Source organism: Eutrigla gurnardus (assembly GCF_963514095.1).
Source record: "Eutrigla gurnardus genome assembly, chromosome: 19".
In the NCBI taxonomy this organism is placed as follows: domain Eukaryota; kingdom Metazoa; phylum Chordata; class Actinopteri; order Perciformes; family Triglidae; genus Eutrigla; species Eutrigla gurnardus.
Window position 1 is genome coordinate 14,976,994 of NC_139930.1, and position 19,915 is coordinate 14,996,908.

Genomic DNA, 19,915 nt, shown 5'->3' on the forward strand with positions numbered 1-19,915 from the left:
GAATATGTTTGAATTGCTTGTTTTATTTGACCAACAGTAAGACATAAAAAAATCATGTTTTTAAAATCATTTCCACTAAAGGTGATCAAATATCAAGTGTTGATCAGTCAGTTTGAATTATACTTAATTTGTAACACTTTCAATGCAAAATTGAAACAACCACCTAATGAACTAATGTCTTCACGTGATACAATGTACCATCGGACATCCAGGGATAAACCATCACCCGATGTAAAGAACTAATGGTTTCAAGCATACACGTTGGAAAGAATCCGTTCACCCAAAATTTGATTTAGCTCATTATGGGAAACGTATGGAAGAGAGGGGATCACATTTTCCTCGTGATGACATCGTCAGAGACGACCTTGTCCAACGTTTCTTTGGTCATTGAGAAGCAAAGAAGCAGCAAAGTAGGAGCAGAGAGGGAGAGAGAGAGAGAGGCCTTCACAGTCTGTTGGTCTCCGAGCTGACAGGAAACAGCTGAGGAAAAGCAGACACACACACACACACACACACACACACACACACACACACACACACACACACACACACACACACACACACGCACGCAAGTCCTAACAAGGAGTACATTTCACGGGGTGTCCCTAAGGAGGTGCCTTTACAAGGGCTCGGTCTAAAAAGGTGTGTGTGTGTGTGTGTGTGTGTGTGTGTGTGTGTGTGTGTGTGTGTGTGTGTGTGTGTGTGTGTGTGTGTGTGTGTGTGTGTGTGTGTGTGTGTGTGTGTGTGTGTGTGTGTGTGTGTGTGTGTGTGTGTGTGTGTGTGTGTGTGTGAGAGAGCTGGTGAGTGAAAGTGATATGGGCAATCAGCCCAGAAGCACTAGTCTTAGACATACGGAGGGCAGGTTGGGTCGGCATGTACAAGGAACGGGATGGGGCACATTAGGGTGCACACACATGTGCATATGTATGGACACACACACACACACACACACACACACACACACACACACATGCACACCCTACCCAGCCCCCAAGACAGATCTGGGTAAAATGTGTCCTTAATTATCCCTGGACGGGTCAGAGGACACATGCACATAGACACACGCATGCACACACACACACACACACACACACACACACACACACACACACACACACACACACACACACACACACACACACACACACTACAATGGAGCCCATTATGTCGGCGTACTTACTTCCCTGTTCCAATCAGGTGTGAGAGCAGTCTTATCAGCCACCATCTCATGTCCACAGATTCAGGATGTGATTATTGTCTGTTCTACATTCTGACTCGTTTGAGCTGATAATTTACTGAACCGTCAGTGTGACGCGTCTCAGTGACAAAAAACAAACTTAAGTTGTAACGCTGCAAGCTTTAGGTGAGTTATGATTACTTGAAATTCATCCAGACTTCAAGCTAAATTGGATTCAGAGGGATATGCCACATATTTAGCATACCTCTCTTCCCGAGTAATGATCCCATTAGCCTGCGAGGGTTGGCCTGCAGATTCCTGACTGACCTATGTGGAAAATTGTTGAGGGTTTTCATCCCCCCCCCATAATAAGCTTTATTGCCACAACAAGTTAACAAAACAGTTTATACATGATCATGTATTCCCTGTCAAATTGCCTAGTTGGCTGCAGATTGTGCTCTGCCAAAGGAAACTTAGATATCTCGGAGCGGAGCGTAGAAGTGTTTGGATATCCTGGTGATTTAGTGTTTGTGGAAGCCTCGCTCATGTTTGTTTGCCAGGATTGATGAGCACTTGGAGAAAAGTGCATCGCGACAACTTTTAATCTGATAACTCTTTAAACTTCCTGGCCCAAAAAGACCATCTAAAAGTGATGAATAACGTACATTATCATTATCATTAATCACGTTTTAAAAAAATGAAATATCTTTTGCGTTTTGGTGCCACCGCCGCAGTAAAATGCAACGCTCCTCCAGCAGATCATCAATCTTGATCTATAGTTGAATAACTTCTTGTCATGTGAGGCAGAAATGTTATAAAATCTTAATTGAAAGAAGCTGAACTCCACAACTTTATGCTCATGTGGTATTAAACCTATAACGGTAGTGAAGGAAAACGGATAAATGTGCTGTTTTTCATTCTTATCTGTGTCTATGGGGGAAGAAATATTTAGTGATTTTTTTTTTTTTTTTTTGTGTGTGGTTTTGGAAATTGTTTATGGAGAAAGCATTAATGGTCGACAGTCGCATGCCGCCAAACCAGAGCTAACATTTTCTAACCCTAAATGATTTCTCATGTGCTTACAGCGTAACACACACCACACCACACCCACACACACACACACACACACACACACACACACACGTAAGTGTATTTCGTGGACCAAGTCTTGAGCCATTATTGGACAAGAAAAGACGAAGATAAGAATCATTGCTTTTACATGGATACATTTTTTAGCATACAGGCATTTATTTATTCATACAGAACCTCTGTACGTTTTCTTGCCATTTCTCATTTACACCTTGATGCTAAAACACCGGAAAAAGGAACATTTTGTTTGTTAGAGATTGAGAAATTAGTCAGCCAAATCTTAAATATCTAACTGATTTACTCCTCGTATAAGAGTCCTCCTCTATGAAACCAGTTGACTCACCAGAATGAGGCCTGCCGACCGATTTTGCATCCCGGCCCTCGCTGCTGGAGTAGAGTTGTTTTTGCAGCAGTCTGGTCAGAGTGGTGGTCAGAAAGGCAACAGTCAAACAAACTGAAGTGGTCACTGGTCAGCCCAGAGGAACACCCACGTCTTTCTATGCCTCTCTCTCCTCTCTCTCTCTCCGTACACTGGCTGTCTTTCTTTAACCCCAAACCGTACACTCACTTTCATCCGTCTGCATCCCACCAAGTCTTGGCTGCATTTTTTCGCTCCTCAACACAGAACAGAGACACGAACAAAGAGAACGAGGATGATAAGAGCTACTTACAACAATCGTGTGTTTATGTAGCGCATCACCCGCGATGACCACCCAGTATTTGTTGAATATTATTGGGCCACTGAAATGAGTTATGGAATAAGAATCTTATAGCATGTAACACAACGTTCCTTATCATATCCCTGAGTAGCTTTCAGCCTCTCCGTGCTAGATTAAACAAAAAAAGGGGGTCAGCAGGGTCACAGAACCCTTGACTCGACCTTTACTGACACCCACACACACAACGGCTTTGAAGAAACAGGCTCAGACAGCAGTTTGGGAATTTGGCACGCTTTCAGTGCTGCTTATTTGTTGTTGCAACAAAAGTTGCTTACTGGCTGGAGTAGCATTTTTGACAGATAGGACTTGCCCATTCTTACACTCAGGAGGTATTTGAATCTCAGCCGGCCTGAGTAACTCAGTACCTCAGATGGAACTTTACATAAAGGGCAACAGTTTTATCCATAAGTGCAGAATATGATGATTTTTTTTGCCCTGCTCTGAGTTCAGGGTATTGTCATGCCTCGCTATACTTTACTGCACTGTAAGTAAATACCTCCTGGAAATTTGTCTTTTCCCCCCATCTGTTTGTCTGAAATACCGCGGCCATCACTCAACGTAAATGATGATGTTTAAAACGTGCCATGTGTTCAGACAGGCATATGGAAGCGGTTATTGCTGCGCTCCATAGGTACAGTAACCCAATCCATGTATACAATCTGAACCCGTGTTCCCTTCATAATCTCTGCCATACCTTGGCACTCTTGGCTTTAATAAAACGAGGTGTTTACATATTGCCGGAGGCGGCGGACTTCGTTTCTGCCAGCTCTCGCTAATTATTGTCTTTTCCACCCCTTCAGGCTCGAGCTTTTGAATGCATCCATGTTGCTCAACCCAAAAGCTGCTTAGCACATCACCATTCCCCCTCCAACTCCGCTCCAAAGCCACACATTTGAATATTTGCGGTGGCGTAATTGCCCCGTGTGGTTTGCAGTGCTCTGACGGTTACTGTACTTTGACATGTTTGACTCTTTTCACAGACAATTAAGGTTCACCTTTGGATCTTTTTTGCTCTTTAGGTGCGCAGGGCCACGCTAAAGCGAGTACCCTTCGGTCAGCGGGCTGTTTAGTGCGGTGGGCACGCCGTAAGAAGTGGAGCTGAGGCTCATGACAGAGGTTGACGTGAACTCATAACTCACGGCGAGCACCTTGACTTGTCAGTGTGTGGGTAGCTGTGGGTGCCGGAGCGGGGAAACGGTCACTTATTACACCGTACCCCACTGTAGTTTAATGTACATTTGGATTTATAATAAAAGAAAGGATATGACATAATGAGCATTAAAGGTGGTATTTTTAAGTACTTTCTGGTGGAACGGCGCCTTTAGCAGTCCTATGCGTTATCTGCGAATAAGAATATATAATGAGACATTGAGAAGCTAAAACAGAAGTTTTCATGTTTTACTTTTATTCTGACATGCTGTCATCACTTATCCAGGAAAGCATGCCAAACAGTCAAACCCCCAGGCCTTTATTTTGAAATCTCGTGGAGATCTCAACGTTTCATAAGATACCAGACATGAGAATGATGCACAAGACATCTGGAATATTTCCATCGGATTGAGTAGTGCATCCAAACATCCCTCATTCTTAACATCTCATATCTCAAAAACATTTAATGGATTCTTTGTTCAAATACATTTTGTGTACATAAACTGTGCTTTGACTTCCCCCGTTAGCATAACATTTCAGGCTCAGAGTTGTAGCTGATTGACTGGACATTCCTTCTCAAATCCGCTGGCCAAACCTTACACATAGCTGGCCCGGAGCCCTCCACTGTGTTTCCACACTGAACACTGCATCCCCGCGGTCGCTGCCCCTCTTTCACTTTTTTCTCTCCGTCAGATGGTGTGAAAGTCAGAAAACGTGGTGCTTTTTTTTCACAGCACCTCACCCTCATAAACAGCCAGTTTACAACTGTTTGGGGCAGTCGCTGACATGAGTACACACATGTCATACAGCACCATTAAAATCCAGTCCAGACCCACCACACACTTGGTAGGGAAGCAGGCCCGGCAGAGTCCAAACGTCTGCCAAAACCTGGATTAAGTCCCGGATTTAAGTCTGCATGACACCTTTATGTTCTCCTTTTTTTAAAACATTACATCTTGTTGAATTAATTTTTTTTTAATGTATTTTTGGACTACTGAGGTGGCAGATGAGAAACCAGACATATTTGCTTGACTCTGGGTAATTGCTGCTTGCAGCGTTGTCAAGAACCACTCACCACTGGCTGACTCCAGGGAAATGAAGAAGAGTTGGGTTGTAATGCTACTTTACCCAGCATCCCGCATCAGCAATATTGAAAAACCATATTAGACATTGCGTTTCCTTGGGTCCCCCCGCAATACACTCAAGTGTGATGCAGACCGGATGATTGGTTCTTGAGATATGCAAAGGACGGACCCTAGGATAGACAGACGGATACAAAGTTACATTACAGCCAGTATGGTTTAATAGTAGGAAAAAAAACTAGCGTTCTCGTTTCCAGTGCAACCCAAACAAATCTGCATTGTTTGAATAAAAAGACGTCAGTCGGTCGTCAATCAAATCCACTTCCTGTGCCCGCTCCACAGTTATGACCCGTGTTTCGCCAGTTTAATGCTTTTAATGTAAACTTGTAGAGAAATGTTTGGTTTGCATTAGTGACCTAACGTGATGCGGCTGTAGGAGAGTGAGCTAGAATTACGGACTGTCATGCTGGATTACATGCATGCATGTGAATAGATATTCCAGACATTTTCCATCAATATGTTGATATTACATGTATAAAAACTCAGTGTATTTACTTGTATCGATGTCTAACAGTGCGATTCTTCATGTTTGCTTTTACTATCTCTTCTAAACAGATAGAAAATGGCGATGACAACGTCGGCCTTACATTTGTGGGCTCCGACACGCCGACTTACTGAACACGTGTCACTATTTTGTCCTCTTGATCTTCCTCCTCTCCAGAAGTGTAACGTGAGCCTACATATCTATGATCCCGAATCCAACCATGGATGTCAACATGTCGGGAGCGTCTGCGATGCATCATGCGCGTCTCTGTCTCTTCTTAAATGGGAGGATAAACCTGTCAGCCACTCTCGGAGAACTAACTGGCTGTTAAGCCGCCGAGTGAAAGGCACCTAAACACATACATTTAGTTGCACTCATCGGGTCAAAGGCCTCACGTCTGTGCACTTGAAAGACATATTGCATCCAGCGCACACTTCGCTCCCCGCCGGAGCAGCGAGCGCTTGTCACAACAGCTCGTTTTGATTTATTGAAAGAGTTGAACTCCTCACCCATGACCCCGTTCAAACCCGGCAGTATTTCCTGATGCACCTGGAACGGCCTCTTTACTCGCCTGCCCAGGGGCGAAACGTTCCTTTTCGAACGTCAATATGAAGGGAGGGAAATTATACGTGTAGCCAGCGGAGCAGCAGTGCATCTATTGATGATTCTGAGAGGGAATTGTTATGAAGGAGCTGTCCCTTCTCATTTCGGGGTGCCTTAAACATAAAGGAGAGCAACACACTTCCCAGAGGGGATGAAGATATGAAGAGACAGAGGAAAACATGACTCGTGTGATTTGTGGTCTCTCACTGTGGAGTTATTGAATACTTTTTTTGTTTCACTGGAACGGAGAGTTTTCTGGTCGACTGTATGAATGAGGCTGTGTTGTTCAGAGCAGCCCTTTGAGTTTTTGTCTTTGAATTAGTTTCTTATTTTATTAATAAATCCAGACTACATTTGGCGTTAGATTTGGGGTTTCTGCACCGATATGGATATTTATTTTAATTGACTTCTTTTCCCAGCTTGACTAAAAGCGTTTCCAAAGAACCCAAAAGAAGTCCAAAACACAAAGACAAATATAATGTTCATTATTGATATGTGATTAATATCTTATGAGACGTCTTAAATGAATTATTTAACTCTAAGAATCTGTCTCTCGGTCAGTTTCTTCCTCTATATATCTTTTTGCCCCTAAGAAAATGAAAGCTATGTGAAACTGTCTCTGATGTAGTAATAAAAAACAACAGACAAATAAAAACCCTTCAGCATTCATGCAAAACAAACACAAACAGGCTCAATTTTAATTAACTCATGTTGAAATTACTTTAGTAGGATTATGGCGCTTAAAGGTCTGGAGCAAATTAGTGTGACCACAAAAACACAATCTTCTTGTTTTTGTTGAGACTGTTTCAGATGATTTAGTCGGCGCAGATGTAAAAGTTGGCCGTGAAGTATTGTAGGAAAAACTCTGCCTGCTGTTCAATCCAGAAACCACTCTGGTTAAGTAGTCAGGGAGGGCTAGATAAGATATGAACAGATATTAAGTGATTAACAAAGAGAGAGAAAAACCTAGTGTCATTAGTAAGGACGCAGGGAATAGGGAGAGATAAGACGACCAAAAACAGATCCTGTGGATCTGCTCTCTGTTATAATCCAGACCTAAACGATAGATGATCTGCAGGCCTCGTTTGACATCAACAAGATCCCTTGCAGATTACTCAAACTAAATAGGCACAAAATTGCCCTCTAAGCCACATGTTTTAGATGGAAGCTCTGTGAGAAAAACATCTGAGGCAAAAAACGACGATGTGGAATGCTTTTTAAAAAGTGAGCTTGCATCCCGACTCCCCATTGGCATCCCCCTTTTTTTTTTCTGGCCTGAGACGGTTGAAAGGCCGAGCTGAGACTCGCAGCGGGACGCCGGGCTGACAGGGATACGTGTGTTTTCAGAGGAAGCAGACTGGAGGCTGCAGTATGCAAACTGCAGGGATACATTTTGGAAGGCTCGGATATGCAAAAGCACACGTTTTTGTAGAAAAGGAGAGGAAAAAAAAGCTCAGCGGCTTCAGAACTCCCGCTGGTTCGAACGGGCCGAACGATTGCGATCAAACCTCCAGTGAATGACAGCCCGCAACCCGTTTCAGTGTAACACAGCTGGTCACGTTGTTGGCTGGAAACCACTTCCTACTTAAGTCCACTTGGATTGAATTTGTCTTTGAACAATTCAAAACGTGTTGGGGCTGTTTTCTTGGTTTCGCTGCTGCCAGTCTCGTCCGTTTGAACCCACAATGCGTCCTTCAACTCGGCAGTGTGTGTAGCCTCATTCAGTCTCATGTGGCTTCACAGGCTTTTTGGGTGTTTTAAACCCTTAAAACAAAGCTTTGTCTACTTGCAGCCCCTTCACACAAATGGCGTTACACCACATCTATGTATGTTAGCTATTTCAACCAAACACTGAGATGCTTTAATGATTCACAAACAGAATACAAAGATTAGAAAACATGTTTAAAACACGCGCTCCTATCCTGTACTTCCATGCGAACCCTCAGATTGATCTTGTGAGTCTTGTACTGTGTTTAATAGTAAGAATCGTTATACTCCAAATCTAGATGCCTTTTTTTCTTCTAGTAAATTAAAGAAAAAGAAGACACATTTACTCAAGTACAAATCTGAGGAGCTCTACTTTATTTTTCTACTCTTCAATAGTGTAAAGTATGATTTTAAACACAAACAAAGCTTTTATATGACACTTTTACAGTCGACATAAAAAACTCACCCCCACCCCTCTTCGTATAAAATCTCTTCTCTTCTTTTAGCGTCAGAATATTCCCCGAGACGGTATTGCTGAGTAAAAGGAGACGTTCGGTGGCGGGGACGTTCGCGGCTGGCAGCGCTCTGGTTTACTTTGTCAAAAAAAAACTGCTCACTTTTACAGTTTTTTTTTTTATAACTTTGATCACCGTTTCATGCGGCCAACAGTGAATGAGCTTGTGTGTGCTCAAGCGCCATGATTTCTTGGCAGAAAGAGCAAAAACCGAGGAGAGTGTAGAGACTACTGCGGCCCGACAGATGTAATCCCTAACACGGCTCCAAAGTGCTGTGTGCCACCACAAATTTTGAATGAGGGTTTATTTAAAAAAAAAAAAAAAAAACAACAACCTCACACCACACGCCTCTTAATGTGTTTCTCATTTGTAGGTTGCTTAGCGATCGCGCTAGAGGACTCGTGCAGACAATTTAGCCGTTTCTACTCCATAAACACGGCGGGGCGTAATTCAAGTGAAAGAAAAGACAAAGTGACTAAACTGTGGCCGTGTTTCACCATCCGTCTTTTTTTAATCGCGGCGAGTGATTCTGAAGCCGCAGCAAATTAGACATTTTGCACGCAATTTCTCTTTTTAATCCAAACAACCCGCCTCTCCAATCATTCCTGTCACATTCCCTCAAATACCATCCATTATAACGTTCACTTGGATGCTTTTCAGCACAACATTAACACGTCTTTGAGATCATGAATGAGTCGGCCAAACATCACAGGTGAGGTGCTCATCCCCACCTACTGTATGTTTGAAGTTTTATGAAATAAGATGTTTTCGAGGTGAGACTGGATCCCCCCCCTCCATCCCTTCAAAGATCTGCATTTTCTCCACCCGGTGCTTTAACTAAATGGTTGGAAAACCTGCGTGCCAGACTGAGATATCACTTCAAGCAGCAACAGCTCCACTCCTATTTTGTACAGCAGACTTTACATGGGCACCAAGTCAAGACACACTCTACACAGCCTGCATAGAGAGGTGTTTTAGGCCTTGCAGGATGCTCTTCGGCTATCGCAGTCTGGCATCTGACGACTTAACATTCCTGCCTTGTATTGCATGCCCTTTCTCTTTGTCTTTATTCCTGTTTTTTTTCCCATGTTAAATTTCAACAATTGACATCAGCACTTTTGTTCTGCCCTCGTCTCCACGTCTGTCTGTCTTGAATTGTCTTGTTTTGTTGTCCCGCGCGTTGTTTTCGCATCTGCTCGTCTTTCTTCTTCCCTCCGAGTCTCCTCCGACAGCCTGTGTGCATTTACCAAACAGTGATCGGTATCGACTTGACAGTAAAGGAATGACCTATTGACTTCGGCCCGTTTCTGAACTCACTATGTCTCACTATGGCTGAGGGAAATAGAAAGGGAAATGTTTTGGTGGCGGTTGAGATGTTAGCATTCTTTGGCTTGACTTAAGAAAGGCTGATTTCAGGGAAACCGAGCTGTGTTTGTGCCCTTCGCTTCGCTTTTTTTTTGGTCTCTTTCAAATTCACACAACCATATGACAGCTGTGTTTTATCACGGCTTTCCCATATCACTGGTATCTTCCATTCAGTAAGTCATAACAGATGGCGAGCTGAGTTTTATTGTTTGAAATCACATCACACCTAACACAAAAATCTGATTCAACCATTCGGAGTAATCTGTGGATACACTGAGCATGCTTTATTTAGAGCAACATGACTTTTATGTAACATATCATTATTTATAATCCACACAGAGACAAGCTGAGAACACCAGTCGATGGTGCAGATGTGGGGCTTTAACGTCGTAACCCATTCATCAAACTTTTGTCTGTGAATTTCTGTTTCCTTAACAATTTTGAGTGATTATTAAAAGTGTATACATTTTTATAGGCATCTCTCATGTTGGATTTCTGACAGTTTTATAACTTTATATGTGAATTAACAAAATACAAGTCAGGCTTACATCCGAGTTTGGGCTAAACAAATGCAAAAATGATTGCACATAAATTCAGCAAAAACAAACTCAGCCTGAACCGAAGCTTAAAACAAAACTACATGATTTATCCAGCTACTCTGCCACCGCAGCTCCCCTTGCAGGACCTAGTGTATTGTCTGAAAAAATGTAGATTTGAAATTCTCAAGGAAATTATGACATCATCTTCAGAAACAAGGCCCATACAGTAGGTCATTAAAAGCCGAGCGGCAAAAGGCACTAAAACAACATGTGGCGGTTTAGTTTGGCTCAGTCAGTCAGTTTCGACATGAAACCGGACTTCTCTGGTTCGACATCAATCTATGGTTTTTTAATTAACTTATACACATAGGTACCATTTAGGTTTTTTCAGTTAGAATACAGAGGAGGGAGGATTGGGAGATGCTACCGATCGGAGCCAACGCTGAATACGCTGTAGGCTTTGGACTGGTTCAACCAATGACAGAGCTTCTTGTGACCCAAGCTGAATTTGCGGGCTTCCATGCAGACCCATTTAACCTAACATATCTCGGTTTTGGCTACCGACTTTGTCTCCTATGCTATTATATTAAGCATATCCTTATCCTGCAGAGAGGATCAAAATGACAACACACAGTCGCAGGGAACATCACACTAAATTGATTCCAGCCGAGAAACATCCATTTTTTTTGAAAGCTGTTTTTTCCACGACCCATCCAGTGGTGAAGAATCTTGGTGCCTGCTAGGATGAATATCATATTAACAGAGGTCTCAACGCCACAGGTTGGCTACGTTACATAAATTACCCGAGTCTGACTTAAAGAAAAGCTACATTAACTGCTACTATCCTATAATTGAATTGTGGTTAAGATATCTTAAAACACTGAGTGCTCCTCCGCCGGATTCCTGTCTTCCAGTGTCGGCTGGTCGGAGGGTTCACCACTTTGCTACGGACCGAAATGACTATTTACTGGATTGCAATTTAGCACGGTCATGGTCCTGAGAGGAGAAATCCGACTGACTTCGGTGATCTCTTGATCTATTGCTTCCATGAGGTTTTTCTTTTAAATGAATAAAATATACCATGACATGTCGAAAAGTACAGTACGGTTAACTGGAGGCTATGGAAATTTGAATGTATCTCACCACAAATGCTTAAAGAATAATGACATACGTGACTGATGGACTGCGTTGTAATGCTAACTCGTGTTATTGCTCTCGAGCGTCTTGACAGTGTTTGATCGCTTCAGTTTCGAGAACAACGGGTGTCTTGCTCTTTTCAAGCAAATTGCACTGGACTGATAATGGATGAGGTTGAGGTTTAATACGGGGAGGACTCGACTGTCCATCAAAGACATTAAACAGTATGATTCAGCCGGGGATAAGACCAAGCGCTATGTAAGCAGAGGCTGTTTTTCCAGACACTCGATACGAGTGTTAATACAGAGCTGGCATTGTTTGCAAAACACGAGGGCAACTGTGTGATCTTTATGCCAGTGGATAACCAATCATCTTCCCCGTTATTTGTCTTTGACGTGTCTGTCACTTTTATGGATGACCGCGTCTCCCCGACTGTTGAAGACAGAGGTTTTTTCCTCGACTGTTAGCGGCCTCGCTGAGCCAAAACAGTGATTTTCCACTGAAATCTTTTGGGTGGTTAGCACTTCCGATGTCCCAGAAACGTCAAATCCTGAACGACAGTCTATTTTTTATTTTTGACAATAGTTAGAATAGCTTAACTCCACTCTTTCTCAACAGCTCTCTTTCTTCCAGCGTAATTTATGTGCCTAAAACCACCGTAGTGTCAAATATCTACACGAGAATATGAAGACACAAAAAAAAAAGGCCAGTTGCGACTTATATTCAAGTAAAAATGTTAGTGTAGTATGTTAAAACACTGCATACTACAGAATGAATAACGCAGCAGACACCTCGCAGTCTTTACACAGGTCTTAGTGATAATGGGCTGCTGAGAACATGCTAGCAGCCGGCTATATGGGGCCTAAACGGCCTCAGCGCTGCCCGAGCGTTTGTTTATCCAGCGTGCTGTAATGTTATGAGAACTGCTGCTGGGGCCCTGGTTACAAGTCGTAATGTAAATATTGATGTGTATGGAAATGGGACGCTCTTAAAGGCTTACCATATGTTCTAATAATCTGCGTGGCTGATTATGGAGGCTGGATGTCTTTCTGAGGACGGACGCCGCCGCGGTTCTCAGTCTCCGGTTCTGGTGCTCCTCCGACTGAGCTCAGGTGTGCAGAAAGGTTTCATTCCAGCTAAATGTGTTCAACGACTTAATAATTTAATTTCTTTCAACCTTTCTTTTACATTTAGCACTTGTAAGTTCAGTGAAATTCACTATAATAAAAGACATACTTATTATACATAAACGTAACAAATCAAAGTAAGCATTTCAGTCCCCCCAAAAACAAGGATGCATTTGAATTATTATTATTATATATCTGCAAAATGTGGATTTTTTTAAAGATTTTTGTTAAAACTATCTTATCTATCTTATCTTATGTAACCGAAACAGTAACCAGATGTTTTGGGATCCTTAAGCCGGCTCTCAGGACTCGAACCCTGGTGTCTGCTTTAAAAGTTGTGTTCTTTGTACTTCAGAACCTCCACCTCTCATGTTCCACTTCCTGGATCCAGACAGCAATTGTGTTTCCTCCAAATGTCACTTATAACCGACTATAAAAGCTGTCACTTCATAGAAAAGTTCAGTGCAACATATAATAACTCTGTACGTTTCTACGACCGTGACATGAGCTAATCTACGACCCTGGAACTCGCCGGTGCCATGTATGAATGTCGCTGCGTGTCGGGAGTTAGCTGTGAATGAGAGCTTTCAGGTCTGTCCCTGGTCTTTATCTCTAGCATCTCCTCTCTCTCTGTGCTGCTGGAAAGACATACAGTCTACGTATTGTGCATTGAGGTCCATATTTTTATAGATTTAAAATGTATGAAATTGGCCTAAATAAATAATCTGTGGAAATACATGTCAGATGTCGCTACAGAAGTGTGCTTCTTAAACTGTGGGTTGGGCCCTAACATGAGCTGCCTCTTTCTAGTAGGAGCCTGAATGGATATGACTGCTACTACTTTTTTATGTGGGGGAAAGCAACACGGACGTGACACGTTTTTGGGCCTTAAAGTGGAAAAGTGTCATAATCTTCCAGATCAAAACAATTAGAGTGAGGTTGGGGAGGGGTTATACCCAATAGCAACATCGAGAGTTTATAGCTAGAGCACAAAGAAACATTATGATTTTCGATTTCGACAACCAGGCGACCAGAAACAAATTCATTGTGATACACTGAGTTTAACAAAACATCTGTGAAGCCGACGTGGCAGAAGCAGCGTTAACAAAGTGCAGAAAAATGCCGAGTTAGCACCACAGCGTCAGAATGGAAGTAGAAAAGTAAATGTGGAAGTAGTTTGTCTGTGTGTGGTTAGTCACCGTGTGAGTCCCAAAGCTCTGAAAATGTCCTCTCTGACCCATGCATTGATGATCGTTTTTTTTTTTTGGCAAAGCATGCAGGTGTTTTTCAGCCCCCATTCAAGTCTGACTGCACCAACATTGCTATGTAGATGTTTTCCATAGTGTTCTGCAGAGAACATTAATTCCCTCAATAGGCCGAAGAATATTCATGCGGTTTTTTTCTTACCTTCTTCAAATATATTGCTCACTACCAATTATTATTATTAGCAGTGTGAGAGAGAAACAGAGAGGCGGTTGTCACAAATCACCTGGCATACTTAGGCCCCAAAGTTCAAGCCAGTTGCCAAAGGCTACATCATACACAAGGCCTAATTTCAGGAAAATGCAGACGTTCTGAAACATAATTTTCTGTTCCTACCCTCTGCCCCTTTTTCCGGGGCATCAATCATTTTCAATCAAAGGTGTCTGAATTTTTGTTTGTGATTCCATGACACTGACGCACCGGCAGGCTGCAGGTTTGCCCCCCCCCCCCCCCCCTCCCAGAGTATAAAACATGTTCTTATTAAGGTGGACTGCTTGTCATAAAAATGGCCTCCATTCAAATTCATCTTTCAATTATTTAAATACGTCAAATAAAAAAAATAAAACTTAAAAACGTGTGAAATTTTGCAGTTGGCCCATACACTGAGACTAATCTAAGTTAATTTATGATTTTTATTATTTTTTTATGATATTACTAGAGGACACACTGGCTGCTCCAAATGATGGAAGGCATTTTTGGAATTACACTTTGAAGAAGAATGTATGTGTTTCTATGACTTTTAAATATCTATATAAAAGCATTATAGTCATACAAACATCCTATGAATCCAATATTGCTAATGATTGTGGATTTGTTTGACGAGACAGCACCAGGCAATAAGGGTTAGGCTAAGGTTTAGGGTTAGTGGGTTAGGGTTGGAGTTGGGGTTTGTTAATTCAAGATATGATTTCTTTGCACAGGCCTATTTATCTGGTGGTGGTAGAAGTAAATATAAATTAAATAAAAATTAAATAAATATAAAATAATAATTTATAGATTAAATAAATAAATAAATATATACTTAAATATCTATATCGAATCATCATACATTCTCTGATTCCAATATACTAATGATTGCGGATTTGTTTGACGAGATAAAACCAGGCAATAAGGGTTTGGCTAAAGTCTAGGATTAAGGTTAGTGGGTTAGGGTTAGTGGGTTAGGGTTGGAGTTGGGGTTTGTTAATTCAGGATATGATTTCTTTGCCCAAGCCTATTTATCTGGTGGTGGTAGAAGTAAAAAAAATAATACATTTTTTGGTCAGTTTTATATTTAAGCATTTCCTTCGGTTTGTTTTTTGTGTCACATGGTTATTTAAATATTTTCTTCTCTTGTCACGAGCATATAATAGCACTATTTTTTTTTTCAACTCTTCAAACTCTGTCCCTTAGAACGCATTAAATCCTTTTGGGGGGCACGTCAGAACTGATGGTTTACCTCCTATTAGAATTTGGGAGTGCATACGTATTTGTGTGTGTGTGTGTGTGTGTGTGTGTGTGTGTGTGTGTGTGTGTGTATCCCTTTGAAGTTTCAAAGTCCGCCCACCCTTCTGTGGCCCTGTATTGTGCCGAACAGCTCCATTTGTCCCACCTTAATCCTCTGACATGAACTCACATAAATCACACTGAGTTGTTTCTAAAACGTGGGCAGGCTGGGAAACTCTCTGTCTGGTTTCCAACTCCCATGGAGAGTTTTAAGAGTTGCTGGGGATTCATTTAAATGACCATCTGTATTGATACTGATTTTTCTGCTCTGAGTAGAAAATAAATGCATGTCTCTTGCATGTGGTTATCCTTCCCAAGGATCTCTTAGATGATTTAGAGTGGTGCCCAAATTAGATAAAGACAGCCTTAATCTTAAAAAATGGTAAAACATAACCTCAGAAGCAGCCAAATAGAAAGGCTATTTGTCAAAGTATGCACAAAACTTGTTAAATTTTCCATCAAATGTTATTCTTGTGGTCACTGTTCCACTCAGAGTTGCTAAGTGGACGAAATTCACTTCTCTGAAAATACTTTTTTTTAAAAACAAATTATTTCACTTTGTGTCACTAGACCAGATCGAATGTCGACGGTGCACTTTTCAGCAGTGTCCGCTCTGTCCTCTCCCATGGCTATTACACACTGGGACGCAGTTCCAGCCAGCACTTATTAGTTCTAGAGATAGGGCGGCATTATGGCACCCACAGTGAATCGAGGCCAGACTCTCCATCGGTGGCTCGGGGCCAGATTAAAGTGCCGGGGCTCTTTGTTTACACAGCTCCGTGGTGCCACGTCCGAGCAGGCCCAAACAATGGGCCCCTGCTCCCCCTTGTCAGAGTGAGGGGAAGAATGGAGACCTCTTGACATGGCAACCTGAAGCCTCAATGCCCCCACTTCATGTAGCTGAGAGGGTCAGCAGCGAGAAAGAGAGGAAGAGGGAGACGTTGTGGAAGTTAGAGATAAGGTGGAAGATGAAAATGGAGGGGGGGGGGGGGGGGTGATCTGAGATACAGGAAGAGAGATTAAACAAATTCCATGAACATAGATGAGCAGAGGAAAAAGAGGCCAAATGGAAAGAGTGTAAAACAGCAGGTGTAAAAGTAAGAAATGGGAGCATTTAGGAGACAAGTATGACTGGACGCAAGGGGAAAGAAATAGTCCAAAAATATATTTATTGACAGCCGGAAAGCTCACTAATTAACATATTGCAATGCTTACGCTAAGCCAGGATAACTGCCTCCCTCCGTCTGGATCTGAACAGCACTTCATGACACTTTTCCTGTGATCTTCTGAAATAGTTAAATGGGAAGTAAATGTCTTCTTTCAATTTGTTTGCAGTACTCCGTCTTACAAATCAGAAGTGGAAGTCATCACTTTCCTTTTTTTTGGTTTGCAGGTCACTTTCTGGGCAACAATACAGTCATTGATGTGCTCCGTCGCCAGGGATACGAGGTGGAGCACACCCCTGCTGGGCAGCCCGTAAACAGGTATATTTACTGCTAAAAAGGCCCTTAAACATGCACACACACACACACACACACACACACACACACACACACACACACACACACACACACACACACACACGTGACACATTTAGACCACATTTTGGGATTTATTATTACAATACATATGCATATTCTACCTTGCATCCTTAACAAAGTACTGCAATCCTTCCCTCTGGAATCAAAACCCTCTTTTTCGTATAGTAGTGTTGTGTGAGTTGTGTTTTCTAAATAGGCCACAAAACGGAAAAAGCTTTAGTGTCACTAATGACAGGAAATTGCTGATTTAGGTTCAAATCCAGACCTGAGACAAACCTGAAATTTTACACACAACCATTACAAATCTGAAAATCTACTCTAAAATGATTTATAATGAAGGACATATTGGGTTATAGATTCAAAAAAAGAATTCAGGGAGACAAAGACGGAATGGTAATTGTGTTCCAACAGGTTTTTCAAAATTAAAAAATCCATAAAAAACTGACAAAAAAAAAAAAAAATAGCAGAGAAAGTGAGAAATACAGGGAAGATGGATAGATAACCAGGATATTTTCTAGGAAGAACTAGAAAAATATTGTTTCACCATAGTTGTTGCACATTCTGATTTCTTCTGGAAACATGAGTCTGCAAAACTCTAAGGCCCATATTTTATCACTTAAATGGGTGTAAGGTTTCATTTCCATGCCACATTTTACAGGGAAACCACTACCTTATGGTCCTAGCAGGAATATATTTATTTCAACTTTCTTTTTTTTTTTTACTGGATTTCAAATGGGAATTCATTTTCCAAGTAAGCACAACTCCATTCTTGGTCTGTGTTCATGTTCAGACCCAAAACAGATGTTCAACTTCTGCTTGTGAGACGTGTTTTGTCTGCAAATAATAAAAAACTGCCCTCAGTAGTTGAGTGATTCACCTTTCATCAGTACTCACTCTCTCCAAGTGTCCCTAAACATATCGAGTATTTGTTATATTTCCTCAACTTAATTGTTTTTATTGACCCACTATTGACAATGCAGAGTTAACTCTGGTTTATTTACTGAAAAAGAACAACAAATCCACTAATCACATCAGAGCACTGTTATTACATGAGATTCAAAAGACCTTTAAACGTTCAGCATTAGAATGATCAACTTAACTAACTTTAAATACCAACAATCAGTTTTACACAAATTAGCTTTTTGTTCTTGAACTATTCTATGAAACTCGACAACCGTTTAAGTCAAAATCCTTCAGATTTTCATGAAAACCTAATGGTTTGATACTATTTATAATTTGCATTTATTTCAGCAATATTCGTTCAAATTGCCCTCAAATAGACGATAAAGTCACAATAAACGAAGCATTGTTTTGTGTTCACTGTCCCGAGGCCCTATCAAAGCTGTATTAAGTTACTGCTCGTGCATTCTGCTGCTGCTTCGAATGAAAAGCATTTAACTGGCGAAACATGGACGGGCCTTTTCTGTGTGTGCAGTTACAAGAAACAATGCGGTGGTCACAGCAATAAGCGCTGACCGTGACCATTCATCAAAGTGGAGGTTATGATTGTAACCCTAGATCTACAAGCACAGGCAGAGCCCTCTGCTGCACTCTATGGGTAATACTCTCCTCCAATCATCAACATAGTGACATCCGTCCACTGGAAATCTGCAAAAGCATAGCCGGTCAGTCAGAATACCCATCCGAATACATGCAGACCCCATAGTATAACAGACCATCCTACACCCGCTTCATATTTTTGTTAAATCCTTCCCGTGTTCTGCATTTGGGTCCTACCTCAATTGCGACACCCTAGTTCAAAAAGCACAGCCCCCTACTGGACTATATGGGTAATACCCTCCTCCAATCACACGTGTTTGCCCACTGAACCTTTGGTCCAAGACTTGGCCACCGTTATTGGAGATATGAATCCACATTAAACAATGCAAAGTGGTGCATCCGGTGCCCACTGGTGCTGCCAAAGAGCCAACATCATAGTGTAAAACCGAAGCCACCCAACACCACACTATGCAGTAAATGAGTTGCAAAGCAAATCAATTATCTATTGCAATAAAATCCCTTTGATGTGTTTTCTAAACGGTGGTGGTGGAATAGCTGTAGGGATCTCTTGTTTTGATTTTTCAGTTTAAGAAAAAAGGAGAATGCTCTGTGATGTCCATTATTCACTGAAGCTTTGCTATTTCTTTCCGCTATGTAGATTGTGGTACAGATAAATCAGACAAAACCCCACCGGCCACCAATGAAGTGTTGTTGAAAAGGCCAACCGAAGTAGAGCTTGTACCTCCTGCTGTGAAGCATGTAGTGCAGTCTACCATAGCGCACTATGCGGGTGGTTATCTCAGTGCAGATCTGTGTGTGTGTGTGTGTGTGTGTGTGATTATGAGTTTGTCACATGTTTTGTGAGTTTGTCATAGCACAAAATGTATCACAATGACTATGAAAAGGGATCCTGCAGCAAAATCAATTTCTCCACCATGAATCCATTTGTTCAGGATCTCATGGGCATCGGGATTCTAAAGGATTTTTGGCTTTTGCTGGTGGATTCCACCTGAGGTGGCTTAGCTGGTCTCTACAAACCAAAACTCAATTATGTATTGGCGTGAACTCAGCTCATATTGGGATCTTGCAAATGTTCACTTAACATGCAACCCACTTATGGGGACATGCATAAAAAAAACAGAGGAAAATCTTACAAAGCATTTGCAAGCCCTAGTTTTATTAAAGAAAATCTTCAAATCAGTAAAGAATTTCCAGGCATTAAGGCGAATGCATCTCGGGTTTCTGTTGTTTTTTAATGCTTTGCAATGATGACCGACTCGCTGTACATTCTCCCTTACTAAACATGAGTTATTGTGTGTAGAGGTGCAAGTGTGAGTGCTGTCCCGGGTCCTGAAAGGGCAGCGGAGAAGATT

At 41.8% G+C, this 19,915-nt stretch overlaps 1 protein-coding gene across 1 annotated transcript in view; it reads left to right on the plus strand.

Annotated features, from left to right (window-relative positions):
* trabd2a (TraB domain containing 2A) overlaps positions 1 to 19,915 on the plus strand; it is a 48,298-nt gene that overhangs the window by 22,639 nt on the left and 5,744 nt on the right. The window contains exon 5 of the mRNA XM_084034576.1: positions 16,895 to 16,985. Within this exon, the coding sequence (XP_083890702.1) occupies positions 16,895 to 16,985 (91 nt within the window). The remainder of the gene's footprint in view (positions 1 to 16,894; positions 16,986 to 19,915) is intronic.